This window comes from Notothenia rossii (genome assembly GCF_949606895.1).
Source record: "Notothenia rossii genome assembly, chromosome: 6".
NCBI classification, from domain to species: domain Eukaryota; kingdom Metazoa; phylum Chordata; class Actinopteri; order Perciformes; family Nototheniidae; genus Notothenia; species Notothenia rossii.
In genome coordinates this window covers 89,290,186-89,310,764 of record NC_136909.1, presented here as the reverse complement: position 1 = coordinate 89,310,764, position 20,579 = coordinate 89,290,186, and the positions used below count along the sequence as shown (strand labels likewise).

Genomic DNA, 20,579 nt, shown 5'->3' with positions numbered 1-20,579 from the left:
CGTGCAACACTTACAGTGTCACATAGCCTACGGTATGCAGAAGTATTATTTTAAGCAACACATTAAGTTGACGAAACACTCAACTCAAATGTAATTATGTTAATTATTTAATTATTAAGTCAGATCACTCGTGTCTTAGATGAGGCAGTGATATCATAAACCTGTTAATGTAGGCCTACGCATTCAAACACTCGGTTTATTTATTGTTTAACCAGCTGTTCTGTATTCACCTTGCATGTGCAACTATATGTTGCTTTTATCCTGGATAAAGTGTTTAAGTCATGGAGGTTTAAAGTTCAACTTCTTCATATTTGTCTAATATTATAGTTTCATTTTCATTAATCACAAACATGGACAAGCGTACTGACGCTGCGCTGTCAGTACGCTTTTTGGTCAAATGTTGCTAGCCCCGCCCCTTGAACGCGCTCTCAGCCGGACAGAGACAGAGCACTCCCTTAGGATAGGTTGAGGGAAAAGGGTAGCAAGGTAGTTTGATTGTGTTGTTCATGTATTCTGTTCCAGCTGCTGGAGGACAACATCATCACTTTTGTGAAGAACGAGCTGAAGAAGATCCAGAAGGCTCTGAGTTCAGATTACCCAGAATACTTAGAGAGTCAGAGGGAGGATGAGGAGGTGTTGGACGGTGAGGATGAAGAGCAGAGGAGGAGCAGCAGAGAGGCATTTCTGAACATCACACTGCACTTCCTGAGGAGCATGGAGCAGGAGGAGCTGGCTGAGCGTCTGCAGAGCAGTAAGAGGGTTTCTATAGAGATTTAACAAGCTGGATAAATGTTGACTAAAGTCTCAAGAGATGGAACAAAGTATATTCAGATCCTCATTCTTTAAGGATGTGTTTGACTCATTGATCTGATTTGTTGTGTGTTCATTCAGGAAGTCGTTCTGGAGTGTGTCAGCGTGAACTTAAGTCTAACCTGCAGGAGAGGTTCCAGTGTGTGTTTGAGGGCATTGCTAAAGCAGGAAACCCAACCCTTCTGAACCAGATCTACACAGAGCTCTACATCACAGAGGGGGGGTCTGCAGAGGTCAACAAGGAACATGAGGTCAGACAGTTTGAAACAGCATCCAGGAAACCAGACAGACCAGAAACAACCATCAGACAAGAAGACCTCTTTAAAGCCTCACCTGGAAGAGATGCACCAATCAGAGCAGTGCTGACAAAGGGCGTGGCTGGCATTGGGAAAACAGTCTTAACACAGAAGTTCACTCTGGACTGGGCTGAAGGTAAAGCCAACCAGGACATCCTGTTCATATTTCCATTCACCTTCAGAGAGCTGAATGTGGTGAGAGAGAACAAGTACAGCTTGGTGGAACTTGTTCATCACTTCTTCTCTGAAACCAGAGACGCAGGAATCTGCAGGTTTGATCAGTTCCCGGTTGTGTTCATCTTTGACGGTCTGGATGAGAGTCGACTTCCTCTGGACTTCCTCAACACTGAGATCCTGACTGATGTCACAGAGTCCACCTCAGTGGATGTGCTGCTGACAAACCTCATCAGGGGGAAGCTGCTTCCCTCTGCTCGCCTCTGGATAACCACACGACCTGCAGCAGCCAATCAGATCCCTCCTGAGTGTGTGGACATGGTGACAGAGGTCCGAGGGTTCACTGACCCACAGAAGGAGGAGTACTTCAGGAAGAGATTCAGAGATCAGGAGCAGGCCGGCACCATCATCTCCCACATCAAGACCTCACGAAGCCTCCAAATCATGTGCCACATCCCAGTCTTCTGCTGGATCTCTGCTTCAGTTCTGGAGGAGGTGTTGAAAACCAGAGAGGGAGGAGAGCTGCCCAAGACCCTGACTGAGATGTACATCCACTTCCTGGTGGTTCAGTCCAAAGTGAAGAACATCAAGTATGATGGAGGAGCTGAGACAGATCCACACTGGAGTCCAGAGAGCAGGAAGATGATGGAGGCTCTGGGGAAACTGGCTTTTGAGCAGCTGCAGAAAGGCAACCTGATCTTCTATGAGTCCGACCTGACAGAGTGTGGCATCGATATCAGAGCAGCCTCAGTGTACTCAGGAGTGTTCACACAGGTCTTTAGAGAGGAGAGAGGACTGTACCAGAGGGACAAGGTGTTCTGCTTCGTCCATCTGAGCGTTCAGGAGTTTCTGGCTGCTCTTCATGTCCATCTGACCTTCATCACCTCTGGAGTCAACCTGCTCTCAGAAGAACCAACAACCTTCAGGCGTCCTAAAGTCTTCAGACCCAAACCTGAACTAACACATCTCTACCAGAGTGCTGTGGACCAGGCCTTACAGAGTCCAAACGGACACCTGGACTTGTTCCTCCGCTTCCTCCTGGGTCTTTCACTGCAGACCAATCAGAAACTCCTATGTGGTCTACTGACAGAAACAGGAAGTAGCTCAAAGACCAACAAGAAAACAGTCCAGTACATCAAGAAGAAGATGGATGAGGGTCTGTCTCCAGAGAGAAGCATCAACCTGTTCCACTGTCTGAATGAACTGAATGATGGTTCTCTAGTGGAGCAGATCCAACAGTCCCTGAGTTCAGGAAGTCTCTCCACAGAGGATCTGTCTCCTGCTCAGTGGTCAGCTCTGGTCTTCATCTTACTGTCATCAGAAGAAGATCTGGACGTGTTTGAGCTGAAGAAATACTCTGCTTCAGAGGAGGCTCTTCTGAGGCTGCTGCCAGTGGTCAAAGCCTCCAGGAAGGCTCTGTGAGTACAGAAACATTCAAATATCATGACTTCAATATTCTCTTCATAGTTTTAACATATTATGTTTCTTTCCTTCATCAGACTGAGTGGCTGTAAGCTGTCAGAGAGAAGCTGTGCAGCTCTGTCCTCAGTCCTCAGCTCCCAGTCCTCTAGTCTGAGAGAGCTGGACCTGAGGAACAACGACCTGCAGGATTCAGGAGTGAAGCTGCTGTCTGCTGGACTGGAGAGTCCTCACTGTGCTCTGGAGACTCTCAGGTCAGGACTTTTCTATCTTCCAAATTGTCTCTAACCAAATGTATTGAAATAGTTAGGTTTTGTCACCCTTTAGATCCTGAGATTGACATATTTTTGACTAATTTTGTTCTGCCTTTGATGAAAAGACTTTACTTTCACACTTAAGTTTTCACCTTTAAGTTTTGCCACATTTAAAAAGATGTAACTTTAAATCCAAGAACTGTACAAAAATGATTGTGGTCAGTTAGAAAAATCGGATCAGACGAGTATCTTATAATGGCGATGGGCCTTGGATTATTCTGTCCCATATTTATAGCTTTGTGACGATAAATGCAGATTTGTTCTTGTTGATTATTGTCTCTTCAGACTGAGAGGCTGTAACCTGTCAGAGAGAAGCTGTGCAGCTCTGTCCTCAGTCCTCAGCTCCCAGTCCTCTAGTCTGAGAGAGCTGGACCTGAGTAACAACGACCTGCAGGATTCAGGAGTGAAGCTGCTGTCTTCTGGACTGGAGAGTCCTCACTGTACTCTGGAGACTCTCAGGTCAGGGTTCATCAACATGTTAAGTTACCTCCTGAGTAATGTGTATATGTTGGGAGGCTGTAGCCCATGGGGGAAGTAGGCGAGTACAATCATTAATTACATTTTTATTATAGCGCTTTTCCAGGTGCTCAAAGCGCTTTACAATTACACGTTACTAGGGATGGGTATCGTTAGGATTTTATCGATACCGGTATTTTTCGATAATCTTATCAATACTTTTCAATCACTTGGTGTTCAAAATGATAGACAAGATGTGAAGATTAAACAACAGTCATTTTATTGTAATTTATTTGTATTTATTGTTTAGCGTAACTCTTTCAATGTCATACCAAGCAGGTATGAGTGTGTTTGACAGTGCGTCTCTGGAAGGGGGCGGTAATTAGGGGCAGTTCATGAATCCATGTAAACATGACCATTATTCAGTTAAAACGAGACGCTGCGTGCGCACCTCCTGAACCGGATGCTCCGGTCAGCTAACCATCATAATCTGTTCACTATCAGTAATAATGTTAAAGTTACACAGAGAGATTGGATTAACCGTTTTTATGCCCTTGAACACAACTTTTGATCACAAAACAGCAAAGGTAAGACATAATTATCATCATGGCTACGTAAAGTGAAGTTGTTTTCTTGCTCTTTCCTTTTCCTAACATAATTTTATTTAGCTTTTCATCTGTTTTGCCCAAGAAAAAACTTTATCTCAACATCTTATTCACTTTACATTTTTACAATTTTATTATAACATTTGCTTTAAATCCAACTATTAAGCAAAATGATCTCGATCAGTAGAAATAATGGTGTTCAGGGGATTACGTAATAAAAACGAGATCCCAAAGGTCACACTTTGTTTCTCCTATATGTGGCTTTCTGACCATTATGTTTGATTTTTAAATACAATATAAGGAAAGGATAAATGCAGAGTTTTATGTATATTTCATTTTCTCCTCAGACTGAGTGTCTGTAAGCTGTCAAAGAGAAGCTGTGAAGCTCTGTCCTCAGTCCTCAGCTCCCAGTCCTCTAGTCTGAGAGATCTGGACCTGAATAACAACGACCTGCAGGATTCAGGAGTGAAGCTGCTGTCTGCTGGACTGGAGAGTCCTCACTGTGCTCTGGAGACTCTCAGGTCAGGGTTCATCAACAAGGCTACTTAGATAAAAAAATATTGTATTTTCTTATCTGCTATCCAACCTGTCAAGTTTATTTTGTTGCCAATTCATTCCATGAAAATATTTTATCGTTTTTTGTTCACCATAGTGGGATCTTCAAATATCAAAGAAATCTAAAAGACACTAGTAATGTTGTCAGATTGTTGAAAGAGATTAGTGGGTATTTGGTCGTGACCAGTGTTGTGCTAGTTACTGAAAACCAGTAACTAGTTACCATTACTAGTTACTTCATTTCAAAAGTAACTCAGTTACTTTACTGATTACTTACACATGTGAACAGTAACGCATTAGTTATTGAAACAAAGGGCTCCCATTAATGCCCTTATAGCCTTCATTTCAGTACTGCTATTGCATTGGAGAATAATACAATCTGTTGATCAAGAAATAGAAATAGAAATAGTAGAAATAGTAGAAATAGCCGGCATGTGTTCTACAACATACCGTGCAATGGCTTTATCAACTTTTCCCTGGCTAGCAGTCCCTCGGTTCAAACCCAGCAGCTGTTGCTGAGGTGGAGGTGGAGTGGGATGAGTCTGGGTCTGTGGTCTTAGCTACTAGCTTCGTCCCAGCATGTTGTTTCTGCAGATGTTTCAACAGATTTGAATTGCTGTTTTGGGCAGTAGATAGGATCTTTGACCCGCCAAGACACAACTTACATTTAACTAAAACCTTCTTTTCTTTGTGCTCGACAAAAGTGAAATAGTGAGAATATCTCCAGGCGGAGAAACTCGACTTGAGCTCCGCAGCCGCCGCCATGATAGTCTTGATAGTAAACACAAACACGCCCACAGCGCGTCTCCGCATGTGACACAGGAAGTATCTAAGTACATTTACTCAAGTACTTAAGTACAGTTCATCTCTGTTCGCCTCGCTGTTGGCGCCGCTCACCAATGTCTGGGAGCCGAGACTATATACAAAAAATAACGGAGTAACGCACCATGTAGTAACGGGAACTGAGTTACTCAATTTAAAAAATAACGCGTTAGAGTACTAGTTACTGCCAAAAATAACGGCGTTACAGTAACGCCGTTATCTTTTAGTCCCAACACTGGTCGTGACTAGGAAAGTAGTTATCATGTTAATGTTACCCCACTTCTGAACTAACCCTCCAGTGCTCACAGTAACCTCAGATTATGTGACGTGTTGTTGTTTTGTGTGTGTTCAGGCTGTCAGGCTGTCTGGTCTCAGAGGAAGGCTGTGTTTCTCTGGCTTCAGCTCTGAGCTCCAACCCCTCCCATCTGAGAGAGCTGGACCTGAGCTACAATCATCCAGGAGACTCAGGAGAGAAGCTGCTGTCTGCTGGACTGGAGGATCCTCTCTGGAGACTGGACACTCTCAGGTATTATAATAATTCATTACATTTATTAGAGTGCTTTTACCAATGCTCAAAGCGCTTTACATTACATATTGCACATATCAGACATGTAAGAGTGAATACTGTGAACAATACCCACAGGAGCAAATTAGGGTGAAGTGTCTTGCCCAAGGACACAACGGCATGTCAACTGCAGTGTTGGTCGAGGCGGGTTTCAAACAACTGGTGATCTGAGGATCACTGCGCCACAGCCGCCCTAATGATTATGTATTTATGTAAATTATAGTTTTCAAAATAGTCACAAAGACCCAAACCTGATAAAATGGGCCAAGACAATAAAACTGAAGGGTACTGACGACTCAGGCAGCGGATCTGTGTTTGCAGAAAGACACGACAACAAGGAAGAAATCTTTATCATCTTAGATTCTGATCTCGATTTCAATTCTCATTTTAATTTTGTGACCAAATGTTACAATATACTCAGGGGAGACCCCTGATTGGCCAGCAGGATGCTTAACATCTTGTTATATCTCTCACAGGCTCCGCCCTCTACTGGACTCTATGGGTACTACCCTCTATGCAAGCATCCCACTATAGACGTAGCCGGCCTTGGGGCGGGCCTACCTGAATGCGCGCGCATCTCACCGTATAAAAGGAGGCTTCGCCTCCTGACTATCATCCCTTTCTCTTCAGCGAGCGGGCAACATCTGAAGCAGAGATAAGACGTTTGAAAGAAGAAGAAAGAGTTATCATACCTCCAGGGAGTCGCCAATGCTAGAGACCCGGGCCTGTCCTTCGTGCCCTGGCTGAAATAGCGGGCGCCGATCCCCACCACCTTTGCTTCAAGTGTTTGGGGGACCAGGATATGGCCGAGGCGGTGCCATTCACGTTCACCATTCCTTCCGGGTCCGGCGTCCATGGAAGTCCACCGCCCAGGGCAGTACTCTCCCTGGATGATGATCATGGCAACGGGCGAATGGGCTACTCGCTCATTGCTAGAGATGCCTCACCAGGTCAGAGCGATTATTGGGCCGCAAGGCCGAATAAGTAGCTTGGTCCACGGGCCTTGCCCCAGACCCGGTTCCCCCGGGGACCGGTGCTCGGTGGCTTCACATGATATAGGGTCAATTCATCACAGGCCGTGTGATGTCCCTGGGATATCACGCCACATCGCACTTTCCAAAGAGGACCGTGTTGATCTTTTGGGAGCCCCCGTATCTACGGAAGGGCTCTATGGATCGATCTCCTTGCTCACGGGATGAGGAGTAATCGCAGCGTGGCTGCTTCTTGCCCATCCCCAGAGGAAGAAACACTGTCCTACACTCCCCGGCCCCGCTGTAAACCCCAGTATAGGGAGCCAGCAGGTGGGCGTGTGCACGTGAGTGGAATAAACCGAGTGCTGTCAAGCACTGTGCGGGTTCAAGAGACGCTATTGCCGGCGTGCTGTTGTCAGAAAACACACCTTGCCTGGTATAATAGCTCCGATTAATGCATTTCACCGTTGAATGGGAAATACAGCGTTAATACGTGGGCGCGCGGCCCACGTGAGAGTGGCCGTGGTGCGTTCAGGGACATCCGCAGGAGAACGGTGGTTTACGTTTGTAAACTCTAGTTCTAGAGTGATGTGTGTGTGTGGGAAAAATGCATTCAGTGAGAACGAGTGCATTTATCCCAGAGTAAGACTCATCTCTCTCCACAATTCCACTTTTCCCCATAATGTCTGTTTCAAAGAGACGGCATTGTGACGGCGCGCGCGGCCCCCCTCCCCTGAGGGCGGGCCGTGATGCGTTCAAAGACCTTAGTAGAGAGAAGAGTCACCGCAGTGCGCGCTCCTCCTCCACAGGCTCTCCTGCAGACGAGGGAACGCAGCGCGACGGTGAGACGAAGGGAAAGGTGCCGGCACGGAGATCCCGTGCCCGCGGCGGCCTCCAACTCTTCAGCCCACCCCGTGGAACCGGAATGTCGGCACTCACGGGGACGGGCTGCCCGTCTTCACGGATCTGACTGGCGGGGGGTGAAAATCTCTCCGCCCGGGACGAGAGGGCGAATCCCGCCTCCTCCCTGTATAATGCACAGATCACTACGTTTTCTAATAAGAATGAGGTTGATCTGTATCCAAATCTAAGTGTCTTTTGTTTCCACAAATGCTACACTTACACACAATGTTAACCGTACAAATGTCCCATTCGCTGTGCCTCAGCTGTAGCTCTTGTAAAGGAGGTGGCTAGTGGGCATGCGCAGATGAGAGAGATGAACCGCAGGGAGTGCTATCTAAAGGAGAGCGCTATGCGGGTGCAGGGACATTATGGCCGGCGTATTGCTGTCAGAGAACACACTACGCCGAGAGCAAAGACTCCAATTAATGCAGTTTACCGTAGTGGTAAAGGCTGCATTATGGCGGAGCCCACATTCACACAAGAGCGCGCGACGGTGCGCTCTCAGAGATAACACCACCTCTGAAGCCCATAACCACAGCCTCTCCGCTGTGGCCAACAAGGTGGCGGAGCGGACTCCGCCCTGCCTGTTGATATAAGCCACTGTGGTGCTGTTGTCGCTCCACTACCGCCCGTAGCTCTAGGAGGTTGCTGTGACGTGTTTCTGTTAGAGACCAGCGCCCACCCATAGCCCTCTTCAGGCAGGTCCCTCCCCATGCGTCCGTGACCACTGTGATGTAGGAGGTCACCCGTCCCAGTGGACACCCCCTCCGGAGGTGATCCGGGGACCCCCAAAACCGGAGGTTGCCCTCCACTGAGGGGGGGGAAGGTCACCAGCCGCCGTTTGTGCCTCTTGGGGTGCAAACGTAGGCAGGAGAACCACCTCTGCAGGAGGCGCATATGTGTAACCCCAGCGGGACCACAATGTGAGCAGCCGCCATGAGACTCAAAGTCTGCCTGACAGTTAAAGCTGTCACTGTCGCCCCCTGTCGCAGCCTGTGACCCGCCCGGAGAAGGGACGCACATCTGCTCTCTAACAGGGTGGCGCATAGCGTGCCTGCATCGAGCAACACTCCCAACTACAACGCCTGTTGGTGAGGTATGGGGGTGCTCTTTTTCCAATTGATCGTAAAGCCTAATTTGGTTAGGTGTGTGATCAATTGTGCTGTGCAAAACATTGCCTGTTCCCGGGACCCAGCCATGACTATGAGGTCGTCTAGTAAAAGAAAACTCTCATGCCGTGGGCGCGCAGCGGTTGAAGCGCTGTGGCCACACATTTGCTGAACGTGCGTGCAGATAGGGAATCCTCTCCAGGCTTGGCTCCTGAGAGGGACAGGCTGAGACAGGGTGGATTGTCTGACAGTGTTATTCAGTCTATCCAGGCAGCTAGAGCTGGATCCACCACAGCCTGTTACAGGCCAAAGTGGCTGGGATTCCAGCGATGGTGTGAAGAGCGGAGAATGGAGCCCCTATCTTGTGAGTTAGGCTCTATTTTGTCCTTCTTACAGGTGTTGGTGGACAGAGGACTTTCTCATTCCACTGTAAAGTGTATGCAGCAGCCATCTCGTCCTGATGAGGGATTTGGCGGCAGGTCAGCCTTTAGTCAACCACTGATGTCACGGTTTTTACAGGGGGTCAGGAGGCTGCGCCCAGTAGTGCGCGCCTCCACCCCGCAGTGGGACCTGCCCCTAGTGCTCGAGGCTCTGGTCTTAGAACCATTTGAGCCTCTCGAGCTCTCCTCCTGAAAGCACTGTCGTGGAAGACAGCGTTGCTTCTTGCCTTAACGTCAGCCAAGAGAGTGTCCGAGTTAACCACTCTGTCGGTGCACCCGAGCTGTTTACTGATTCGGGGTGACCGGAGCAGCGCGACACTCAGACCGAACCCCTCCTTTGTGCCCAAAAGCCTAAGGAGTGCGTTCAGGTCAAGGTTAATTCAGTTAGGGGGTTTTAGTCTTCCCCCCATGGTGGGAACAGGGAAGCTAAATTGCACCTCCTCTGCCCGATGCGTGCGCTAGCATGTTATGTGGAGCGCACGGCTGCCCTTAGACGCAACGAACAGCTGTTCGTGTGCTTCGGGGGCGGGGTGATCGGGAAAGCTCTGTCCAAGAAACGCCTGACAGGCTGGCTCTGCGAGTGCATTGCACATGCCTACGAGCAGGCAGGGAGAGCCTGCCCCACGGGGGCTCGTGCGCACTCCACACGGGCTGTAGCTGTGTCAACAGCCTTATTCAACGGTGTGAGTGTGGAGGATATATGCACATAAGGTTTTATCTCTTGGACATGTCTGGCTCTTTCTCCTCGTCTGTGCTTGCTGGGGCAACACAGGACTGGTGAGGAGGAGGGGGGCTGTGGGTCAGTAGGCATCTGACCCCGTCCCCGGACGTAATGCGCCTTCGCCTTTTCCCGGGCCCTCTGAGGGTTCCCGGGATGGGTGAGGTGCGCGCTGGGCCCTTACAGGGCTGGAGGGCTGCCCTCCTCCTGCCGGGAGGGCTCCGGGAGGGCTCCACCCACTGTACCCATAGAGTCCAGTAGAGGGCGGAGCCTGTGAGAGATATAACGCTGGGTTACGTGTAAGGGAAACTTCTGTAGCAATGGAGAGTCGGGACTCAGAGAGACACGAGGAGTGTTGGAGCTTTGATGTCAAACACTGATGGTTTATTACGAGTATCGGCCGGAGGATTCACTTCACAACTCACACAGCCAGAGGTTCTGACTGCACGGGAGGGTTGCCACGTCAATTCTGAGGCGCCTCTCTCTCGCTAGACCTTTTAATAGGTTCACAGAGAGTAATCAACATAGTGGGGGAGATAAACTTAACATCTGGGAACACTAGAGATAGCCTAAACATCTGGGGACACTGAATCACTTGCCTGACCCTCATGGCCTCGAAGATTACACCTTGGAGTCCACAAACACAGAGAAGGAAGTGTTCCAGCGTTCTCACAACCATAAACCATTTGTGACCGAGAGTTGCCCGGTCATAAACTGGGAATATCAACATATAGCTGGATCAGCACATTCCTTAACCTGTTAAGCCCCAAGGTCCCCGCCGGCGGGGAGCCTGGTTTTTTTTTCAGGACACTGTGTCTCAGGGGATCTTAATATTTAAGAACCTATTAATGTGTTATACCAGATTAACGGAAATAATCTCAGCTAACTGACAATATAAACCATTTTTACCAAAACAAAACACAAGTCTCATAAGAAGCATCTAAATGACCCCTTAGCGAAAAATGCTAACGGACATTGGCACAGAACTCAAGATAAAAGTACCCTTATTACTTATCGTAGCTGCACATACAAGATCTCCGATTAAAGCTGAGGTTCCACAGATTATTTAGGTATATAGTATCATCACTGAGTGATCCGAACTTGCGACAGGGGAAGCAAAGACAGACATCACAACACGTACCTTTACGTAGCTTCTAGGGAGATCGTCTCACCGTAGCTGTTAATCTGATCAAAAGACGTGTTCAATGGCATTAAAATGAGAAAAAACGCGGCTGAATCGGTTAATCCATAGGTTGATAAAGTTTCTGGGCAATAATTGGAATGATTTATAATCCATAATTCTATTTTTATGTAAAAATCGCAGAGCAAAAGTTAGCTGCTAATGGTAGCCACCAGAGTGGCTGCTGCTTCCGGTCTTGGCTATGCGTCAGTCTAACACACACACATGACCAAATAAGAACTATGTGGGAGTTCCCCTCGATTCCATTGGCTCTGACGGTTAGAAAGATATGTCACATGTCAAAATCCAGCAGGGGGAGCCAGAGATATGAAAAATCCACCCAAATGGCCCCAAAAGAGGGTTTTATTTGCTAAATCTGTCTAAAAAGGTCACATTTCACTTGTTTTGCATCAATCTTGATACAGGGTACTTATTGTATGTTGTACTTTGAATTCCTAAAGCATTTAGTCTACCTTACCATCATCCAAGGTTAGTTTTTACTATAAGTACAAAATATTCTTTGGACGGACACTATCATTTACAGTTTTTTACCATGTTCAATCTGAATTTTCTTTAAAATAAAAACATCTATATTGAATCTGACTTTTCTACATCCAACTAACAGGTTTATCATTACTTTGAGAAAAAATATTATTAATTTAACCCTTTTAGAAGGGAAGATATGGTCATTTGTTCTGGGAATGTCATTTTCGAGCCTGAAACCTGAAAAACAGGCTCAAAGTGGACCTATCATGCTATATTTGAATAACATAGTGTAGGACCATACCTACATAAGGCATATTTATACTTTTTATTTTTCAAAATACCAAACAGATCATGCATTTTAGCCATTCCTCATTTCGCTCAATTGAACACTGTCTTTGCATGGGTTGATTCTGTGAGAACAGCACCATCTACAGGCCTAGCATATGTACTACAGCGTCTCCAGCGCTTTCGAACGGCAATGTCCGTGGCTGTCTCCTCCTGATTGGTGGAGTTGGCCCAATAGCCGTAGCGCCACTTCTGTTCAAATCTGGATCAGTCTGTATCAGATCCGTTGCAGCCCCTTTTTTAGAGATCTGGGTATGGAAGGAAAGAGAGAGGGTTGTGTTTTCTGACACTTGGTGAGTTCCCTGGAACACCGGGGACACATGTTCATGTAGAAAAGACGTACAAAAGTGCGTTTTGCATAATAGGTCACCTTTATGGGAGATAACAGAGTCAGGGTTGGTCATAAACATCAAAGGGCAAAAAGGTTAGATATCTTAGGAGTAAAGGAGTTAGAATTATTGCCTAACATTACGTATTGTAACCCTTGTTATATGAACACAGGCGGAGCCCTCTACTCAGGGCACTGTCTGTCCTATATCGCTCGCTGAAGAGAGGTGAGATGCGCGCGCATTCAGGTAGGCCCGCCCCAAGGCCGGCTACGTCTATAGAAATCTCAGTAGGTGAATGCTTGCATAAATAGTAGTAGTACCCATAGAGTCCAGTAGAGGGCTCCGCCTGTGTTAATATAACAAGGGTTACAATACGTAACCCAGCGTCTTTGTGGTTGAATGGTTGCTTAAAAGATCAAGATCCATCCTACAACATAAACACACAGCAGAGATCATCCCACTCCTGTTGGACGTGATCTACACTCACTCCTGTATCTGAATTGGTTCTGAAGTACTTCTCCTATTTTATTAAGCGCTAAATGGCTCTGTTAAAAACAATGATGAACTATCAGATGTCTGGTGAATTCTGTGCATGAGAGATTTCCCCCCCCCCTTCTTTCAGGATGGAGCCTGGTGGAGTCCGATGGTTGAGACCCGGTCTGAGGAAGTGTGAGTTTGGTTTAATTTGATTCATGAAAACAAAGCAGCCACCATCTTCAAATGTAACCTTCATCATCAAAGTGTCAATAAATGAACAGCTGATAGATGAATAACTGCTGCTGTTCCTCTCCTCAGATTCCTGTGAACTCTCACTCGACACAAACACAGCACAGAGGAACCTCAAACTGTCTGAGGACAACAGGAAGGTGACACGTGTGGAGGAGGAGCTACAGCCATATCCTGATCATCCAGAGAGATTTGATTACTATCCTCAGCTGATGTGTAGAAAAGCTCTGACTGGTCGCTGTTACTGGGAGGTCGAGTGGAGAGGAAGGGTTTCTATATCAGTGACTTACAGAGGAATCAGGAGGAGAGGAAAGAGTAAAGACAGTTTGTTTGGAGGGAATGATCAGTCCTGGAGTCTGATCTGCTCAGATCGTGGTTACTCTGTCTTGCACAATAAGGCAGTAACACACACCACCACCTCCTCCTCCTCCTCCTCCTCCTCCTCCTCCTCCTCCTCCTCCTCTGGTAGAGTAGCAGTGTATCTGGATCATCCTGCTGGCTCTCTCTCCTTCTACAGATTCTCCTCTGACACACTTATCCACCTCCACACCTTCAGAACCACATTCACTGAACCTCTCTATGCTGGCTTTGGGTTCAGGTCTGGTTCCTCAGCATCTCTGTGTCCTCTGTAGGAGGAAGAGTCTCCTCCTGTTCCAGAGACTTCCTCCCTGCTGCCCAGAGAGTTCAGTCTGTTCAGGATCACAGCTGATGTTAGTTAGTACCAACCTGATGAGTTTACTGTAATAGAGGAGGAAGGGGAGGCTGAGGGAAGAGTTTAGGATGTTGGGAGGAAGTGAAACAAAAGTACAAACATAAAACAAATGTCAAACAGTAAACTGGACTGAATATCCCAGCTGAATTCAATCAAAATAAGAGATGACTTTAACCAACCAACTACAATACACCACCAAATGGTTCCATACATAATAAAGGATCATTTATTGTAATCCTTCATTACAGGGTTGCACAACATGAAGGTGTAGTCCATTAATGCTACACAAGAAAACAAGGACAACACTAAATGAAAACAGTGATGCACTCTTGTGGTGCAATTCCAGAATTCGGGGGAATTTAAGACAAAAACAAGGTTGGCAAATTCTCAACCACAAGAAGAAACGGATGAATCTGACTTTGTGTTTAGTTTGGGGGGTTTACGCACGGTTAATTATGGTGGATAGGATTGTATTTCATTTTTCATCTGAACAAACTCAAACCCTTCATTTTGTAAATGTAACAAATGTTTTTTAAATAACATAGGGCACATATAGAAGTGTAAAAGTCTTTGTTGATAATCAATCAACAATATATATTATTACTGTTTACTACAGTTTATCATTGTTTCATTGTTTAAACACAAATGCTGCAACAAAATCAAAAAGAAAAAGCATGCAGTCGATTGAAATGGTGTCTTTGAGGGGAAAATACAATACAGTGAGACAGCTATGTGTAGGCCTGGGACCAGCCACAGTGACCCTGAAGAACTGTGGGTTTTTCTGTGCTTCTGTGCTCTTGTATGTTTTCTTTTAATGCCATCGACATGCCAGTGAATGCAGATGAAAATTAAAACTGTGCGCTATGTGTATATATTTTCGAAAAAATTCTGTCCATCCGTTCTTGAGTTATAAATGTGTGTTGTTTTTAGCAAAAACGTTTTAATTAATGGCAGCCATATTTTTTGATTGATCAAGCTCATATCCCATGATAATGTGTATGACCCTCCGCCGATGCTGTATACCAATTTTGGTCTTGATGGACTCAAAATTGAAATGTAGGTACATATTTTAATAGTTTCACATTATGCTAATTAGCAAAACATCTAAGTAGGCGGAGCTTACGGGTTCTTGGGGGGTTTTTGTATTGGAACTGGTAGCTGGTCTAAATAATAATGATCTGCAGGAAAACACTTGGTGCTAGGACCCTAATTAGCCTCTAACTACTAGGGAATATGCTAGATAGTGTGACTGTCATGTGTAGGACTGGGAAGAGCCACAATGAGCCATTCCCCCTAAGCACTGTGGCTCTGAGGGGAATGTACTATCTAGAGTTCAGCATTCCTTCAGAAAGTATATAGACAATGAAAAATCTATGACTCATGAATGAACTAGCTCAGCATGTCATGATCTTACTTTTTGTGTTTAGTATTTACAGTTTTATTTTGAAATGTATTTCCTCTTCTGTGTATTCTGGACTTCATGGCATTCCGCGCAGATGTTACCTTGAGAAGAGAGGACAAAATGTCTGCCAGAGGCCAGAAGACTTTTTGACGGAGATCTGTCAGCTAGGTTAGAGACAGCTGCTTCTTACAGCCCGTCCACACACAGGCATGAAAAAAACTTGAAAAATCTTGAAGCTGGGCGTGTCTGAAGCCTGGCGATTTTTTGCGAGCAACGCGACCAACAACCAATCACCTGAATCTCCCGCCCCCGACATACAAAGCAATAGCAATGTTAAAACGAAGTAAACTGGATATAAAATCCCCAAACAGGCGAAAACCTACCAGTTTCCCCCACTGTCTCTGCTACCTCCCTCCAGGTTCCTCCGGTTTGTATCCCGGTAAATAGTTCTGGTCGTAAAGAACCGGGTGATTTGCTACTGTAATATCTCATTTGGAATATGAGGAAATGAACTGCAGTCTGGCTCTCCCAGCTTGCACGCGGTTTGATTGGCTAGCGCTTGCACTGCCGGGATTTGCATAAACGGGATTTGATTGGCTGATGCCAGCTTCGAAAGTATCGTGAGCATCAAAAGTTAAACATTGCTCAACTTTTGATGCTCACGATGCTTGCAAAGCCATGCTCCGCTCACAATGCAGTTCGGCGAAGATTACAAATCATCTACGTCACCCCATTCAAGTGAATGGGCGAAGCTTTGAAAGATTTTTTTCATGCCTGTGTGTGGACGGGCCGTTAGGCTGCTACAGGTGGAATTAGTAGAAAGGTGTAGGGTTGGTAAACGCGGTGTCTCATTGGCCAACCTGCCGCTCCTAAAGTGTCCTGCTCTTTTGTCTTGGGTGAAGTAAACCCTACTCCTCAGGCTGTTGGTATTCCTGTTTGAAGCTAAACATGAGGACTTTGAAGGACATGTAACGTTTGCATGGACTACTTTAAAGCAGCTGTGTATCTCTGTTGTTGGCTTTAAACTGTGGAATTCTTTACCAAATGATTTAAAGGGCTTTGTAAACATAATTTAAGAAAATGTATAAAGAAAGAATAAATAGACATGTCAGGTAACCTGTTTCGCTGATGGTAGATTGCTGTTTACTTCTGATTGAAACTGTTTGGTTTAATGTTGTAAATATTGGCTGTAAACAGATGTGAAGGACAGAAAATCTCATTTTGAGTAAGGGGTAAAATAAGACTTTCTTCTCCCTGCTCCTTTCCATCATGGCTACAAGAACTGCTTAAAGTGTACATGTTTTGTTTTATAATGATTGCCATTAGTGGAATAAACTAAACTAAACAAATGAGGACCTGGCTCAGAGACATCCACTGCGTGCGCAGATAGTGTTCAAACCAGAGCTCAGGCTCACACACACATCACAAATGTTCATTCTGCCGTATATAATGGGAAGTTGAGTCCTGCTGGTGAGTTGGTAAACTGCAGTCTAAAAGATGATTTGATGTATGTGTTGGTATCTGTCTGTGTGTGTGTGTGTGTGTGTGTGTGTGTGTGTGTGTGTGTGTGTGTGTGTGTGTGTGTGTGTGTGTGTGTGTGTGTGTGTGTGTGTGTGTGTGTGTGTGTGTGTGTGTGTGTGTGTGTGTGTGTGTGTGTGTGTGTGTGTGTGTGTGTGTGTGTGTGTGTGTGTGTGTGTGTGTGTGTGTGTGTGTTGGTGTGTGTCTGTCTGTGTTGGTGTGTGTTGGTGTGTGTCTGTCTGTGTTGGTGTGTTGGTGTGTGTGTGTGTTGGTGTCTGTCTATCACTTTATTACAGATTAAACTGCAGGTTAGTTTATAGATTAACGGTTTGCTGTACGAAATGTCCGAAAAATAGGGAAACATTTGAAATAATAACTAATAAAATAACATTAAAATAGAATGCGATAAAAAAAGTGGATTAAAAGTGTGTTATAGAGAGGGTGGTCCTCACTTTGTAGATCTTTGGAATCGGACCTCACTATGTAGCAAGTAGATTTATGTGTGTGTGTGTATGTATGTATGTATGTATGTATGTGGGTGGGTGTGTGTGTGTGTGTGTGTGTTGGTGTCTGTTGGTGTCTGTCTGTGTGTGTTGGTGCCGCCTCTGTAAACACGCTGCAGTGAGCTCATCACCAACAAAAACACAAAGTCACAGCTTCATAAAACCCAGAAGTATTTAATCATTATTCAAGTCAAACAGGCCTTTAAAACTAAAACGGCATCATGAAGAGAGTCACGATCAGATGGACCCAAAGATAGATAAAGAAGGTAAAGAATCAAAGAGATGGAAACAGTCAAAAGAGAAATGGTGGTTCTGTGTGATGGTGCCCGTCCTCCTCGCTCCGCGGTTCAAAGCCCTGTCTCTGTGAGGGGAATGCTGACGTAAAGAGGAATGAAGTGTGTGTAGTTCATGCCAGAAAATTCAGTCCAAAACTAATGTGTGTGTGTGTGTTGATTCAGGAGTGTGTTCTCAGGCTGAATCGTCCGTATGTTGGTGGCCGAGGAAATCACTGCAACACAAAGACAGACGTTAGTGTCGCACAACTAACCAAAGGGCAAAACAAGTTGAGGTTAATCCACCGAAATATGTTGTGTTTAACGAATGAACGAGGATCTGAGAGTCACTTTATTACAGATTAAACTGCAGGTTAGTTTATAGATTAACGGTTTGCTGTACGAAATGTCCGAAAATAGGGAAACATTTGAAATAATAACTAATAAAATAACATTAAAATAGAATGCGATAAAAAAAGTGGATTAAAAGTGTGTTTTAGAGAGGGTGGTCCTCAATGTGCAGGTATTTGGACTTGGACCTCACTAAGTAGTAAGTACATGTATGTGTGTGAGTGTGCAAGTGTGTTTGACTGTGTGTGTGTGTGTGTGTGTGTGTGTGTGTGTGTTAGTGTGTGTGTGTTTTAATCTGTGTGTGTGAGTGTACATGTATGTGCGTGGGTATGTAAGTGTGCAAGTGTGTTTGACTGTGTGTGTGTGTGTGTGTGTGTGTTAGTGTGTGTGTTTTAATCTGTGTGTGTGAGTGTACATGTATGTGCGTGGGTATGTAAGTGTGTGTGTGTGTTTGGTAGTGTGTCTGAGTGTGTTTGTGTGTTAGTGTGTGTGTGTGTGTTTTAATATGTGTGTGTGAGTGTACATGTATGTGCGTGGGTATGTAATTGTGTGAGTGTGTGTGTTATTGAGTATATGTCTGTTAGTGTGTGCATGTTTGTGCATGTGTGTGTTATAGAGTGTGGTCCTCACTTTGAAGGTCCTTTGACTCAGAACTCACTATGTATTAAGTACATGTATGTGTGTGAGTGTGTGTGCAAGTGTGTTTGTGAGTGTGTATAAGTGTGTGTGTGCGTGGTATAATGTGTTAGTGTGTATGTTTGTCTGCGTGTTGGTGTTAGATTGGTAGTGGGTATGTGTGTGTATGTTATTGTGTGGATGTGTGTGTATGGGTGGATTTGTGTGTTATAGAGAGGTTGGTCCTCACTGTGTAGGTCTTTTGACTCAGACCTCACTAAGTAGCATAGTGTGTGTGTGTGTGTGTGTGTGTGTGTGTGTGTGTGTGTGTGTGTGTGTGTGTGTGTTGGTGTTAAAGTGTGTATGTGCGTGCGTGTTGAGTGTGTGTTATAGAGAGTGTGGTCCTCACTTCGTAGATCTTTTGAATCGGACCTCACTATGTAGCAAGTAGATTTATGTGTGTGTGTGTGTGTGTGTGTGTGTGTGTGTGTGTGTGTGTGTGTGTGTGTGTGTGTGTGTGTGTGTGTGTGTGTGTGTGTGTGTGTGTGTGTGTGTGTGTGTGTGTGTGTGTGTACCTGAGGATGGTGGGCAGCTCTGGGCTCCTGTAGATGAACTTGTGTTTGTAGTTCAGGGTGGAGGGGAACGGGACAAACTGCACCTTGTGTCCGCTGAGGCTCTGAGACTGAGAGGCCACGCTGTACAGCTGCAGAAACACAAAGAACAACATATTTATAAATAACAAGTTAAAGGTCTCCTATTGTACTATTTGTAGGCATATAGTATAGGTCTAGGAAGGATATATATAAAGACATGTCTCTTAAGTGTCCTGCTCCAAACCCCCCCCCTCTCTTCCAGCTGTTACTAAGGACATGTCTCTGAAGTGTCCTGCTCCAAACCCCCCCCCCCCTCTCTTCCAGCTGTTACTAAGGACATGTCTCTGAAGTGTCCTGCTCCAAACCCCAAACAGATCCTTGTAGCCCCCTCCCCTCTCTTCCAGCTGTTACTCAGGACATGTCTCTGAAGTGTCCTGCTCCAAACCCCAAACAGATCCTTGTAGCCCCCCCCCCCTCTCTTCCAGCTGTTACTAAGGACATGTCTCTGAAGTGTCCTGCTCCAAACCCCAAACAGATCCTTGTACCCCCCCCCCCTCTCTTCCAGCTGTTCCTAAGGACATGTCTCTGAAGTGTCCTGCTCCAAACCCCAAACAAATCCTTGTAGCCCCCCCCCCCCCCTCTCTTCCAGCTGTTACTAAGGACATGTCTCTGAATTGTCCTGCTCCAAACCCCAAACAGACCCACTAAGCTAAAGGAGGCTAATGTTGGGCTATAAAGGAACTACAGCACGGTCACATGACTTCAGGTCACCACCGCTAAGCTAAAGGAGGCTAATGTTGGGCTATAAAGGAACTACAGCACGGTCCCATGACTTCACGTCACCACCGCTAAGCTAAAGGAGGCTAATGTTGGGCTATAAAGGAACTACAACACGGTCACATGACTTCACGTCACCACCACTAAGCTAAAGGTGGCTAATGTTGGGCTATAAAGGAACTACAACACGGTCACATGACTTCACGTCACCACCACTAAGCTAAAGGAGGCTAATGTTGGGCTATAAAGGAACAACAGCACGGTCACATGACTTCACGTCACCACCGCTAAGCTAAAGGAGGCTAATGTTGGGCTATAACGGAACTACAGCACGGTCACATGACTTCACGTCTCCACCGCTAAGCTAAAGGAGGCTAATGTTGGGCTATAACGGAACTACAGCACGGTCACATGACTTCACGTCACCACCACTAAGCTAAAGGAGGCTAATGTTGGGCTATAAAGGAACAACAGCACGGTCACATGACTTCACGTCACCACCGCTAAGCTAAAGGAGGCTAATGTTGGGCTATAACGGAACTACAGCACGGTCACATGACTTCACGTCACCACCGCTAAGCTAAAGGAGGCTAATGTTGGGCTATAAAGGAAC

The 20,579-nt window shown here is 45.8% G+C and overlaps 1 protein-coding gene and 1 long non-coding RNA gene across 2 annotated transcripts; one reads left to right on the top strand and one right to left on the bottom strand.

The window, feature by feature from the left end:
* The first annotated feature begins 625 nt into the window (after positions 1-625).
* Positions 626-14,025, top strand: LOC307044226 (NLR family CARD domain-containing protein 3-like). Its single transcript, XM_079689308.1, has 8 exons — positions 626-751; positions 892-2,698; positions 2,780-2,953; positions 3,299-3,472; positions 4,422-4,595; positions 5,804-5,977; positions 13,120-13,166; positions 13,293-14,025. Exons 1-8 carry the CDS (start codon positions 715-717, stop codon positions 13,853-13,855), a joined length of 3,150 nt encoding a protein of 1,049 aa, XP_079545434.1. The 5' UTR covers positions 626-714; the 3' UTR covers positions 13,856-14,025.
* Positions 14,026-17,512: 3,487 nt separating this feature from the next.
* LOC307044276 lies at positions 17,513-19,376 on the bottom strand. The gene is made up of 2 exons (XR_013809584.1): positions 19,172-19,376; positions 17,513-17,866 (listed from the first exon to the last, which is right to left on the bottom strand). It is a non-coding gene; the product is annotated as an uncharacterized lncRNA (long non-coding RNA).
* Positions 19,377-20,579: the final 1,203 nt, after the last annotated feature.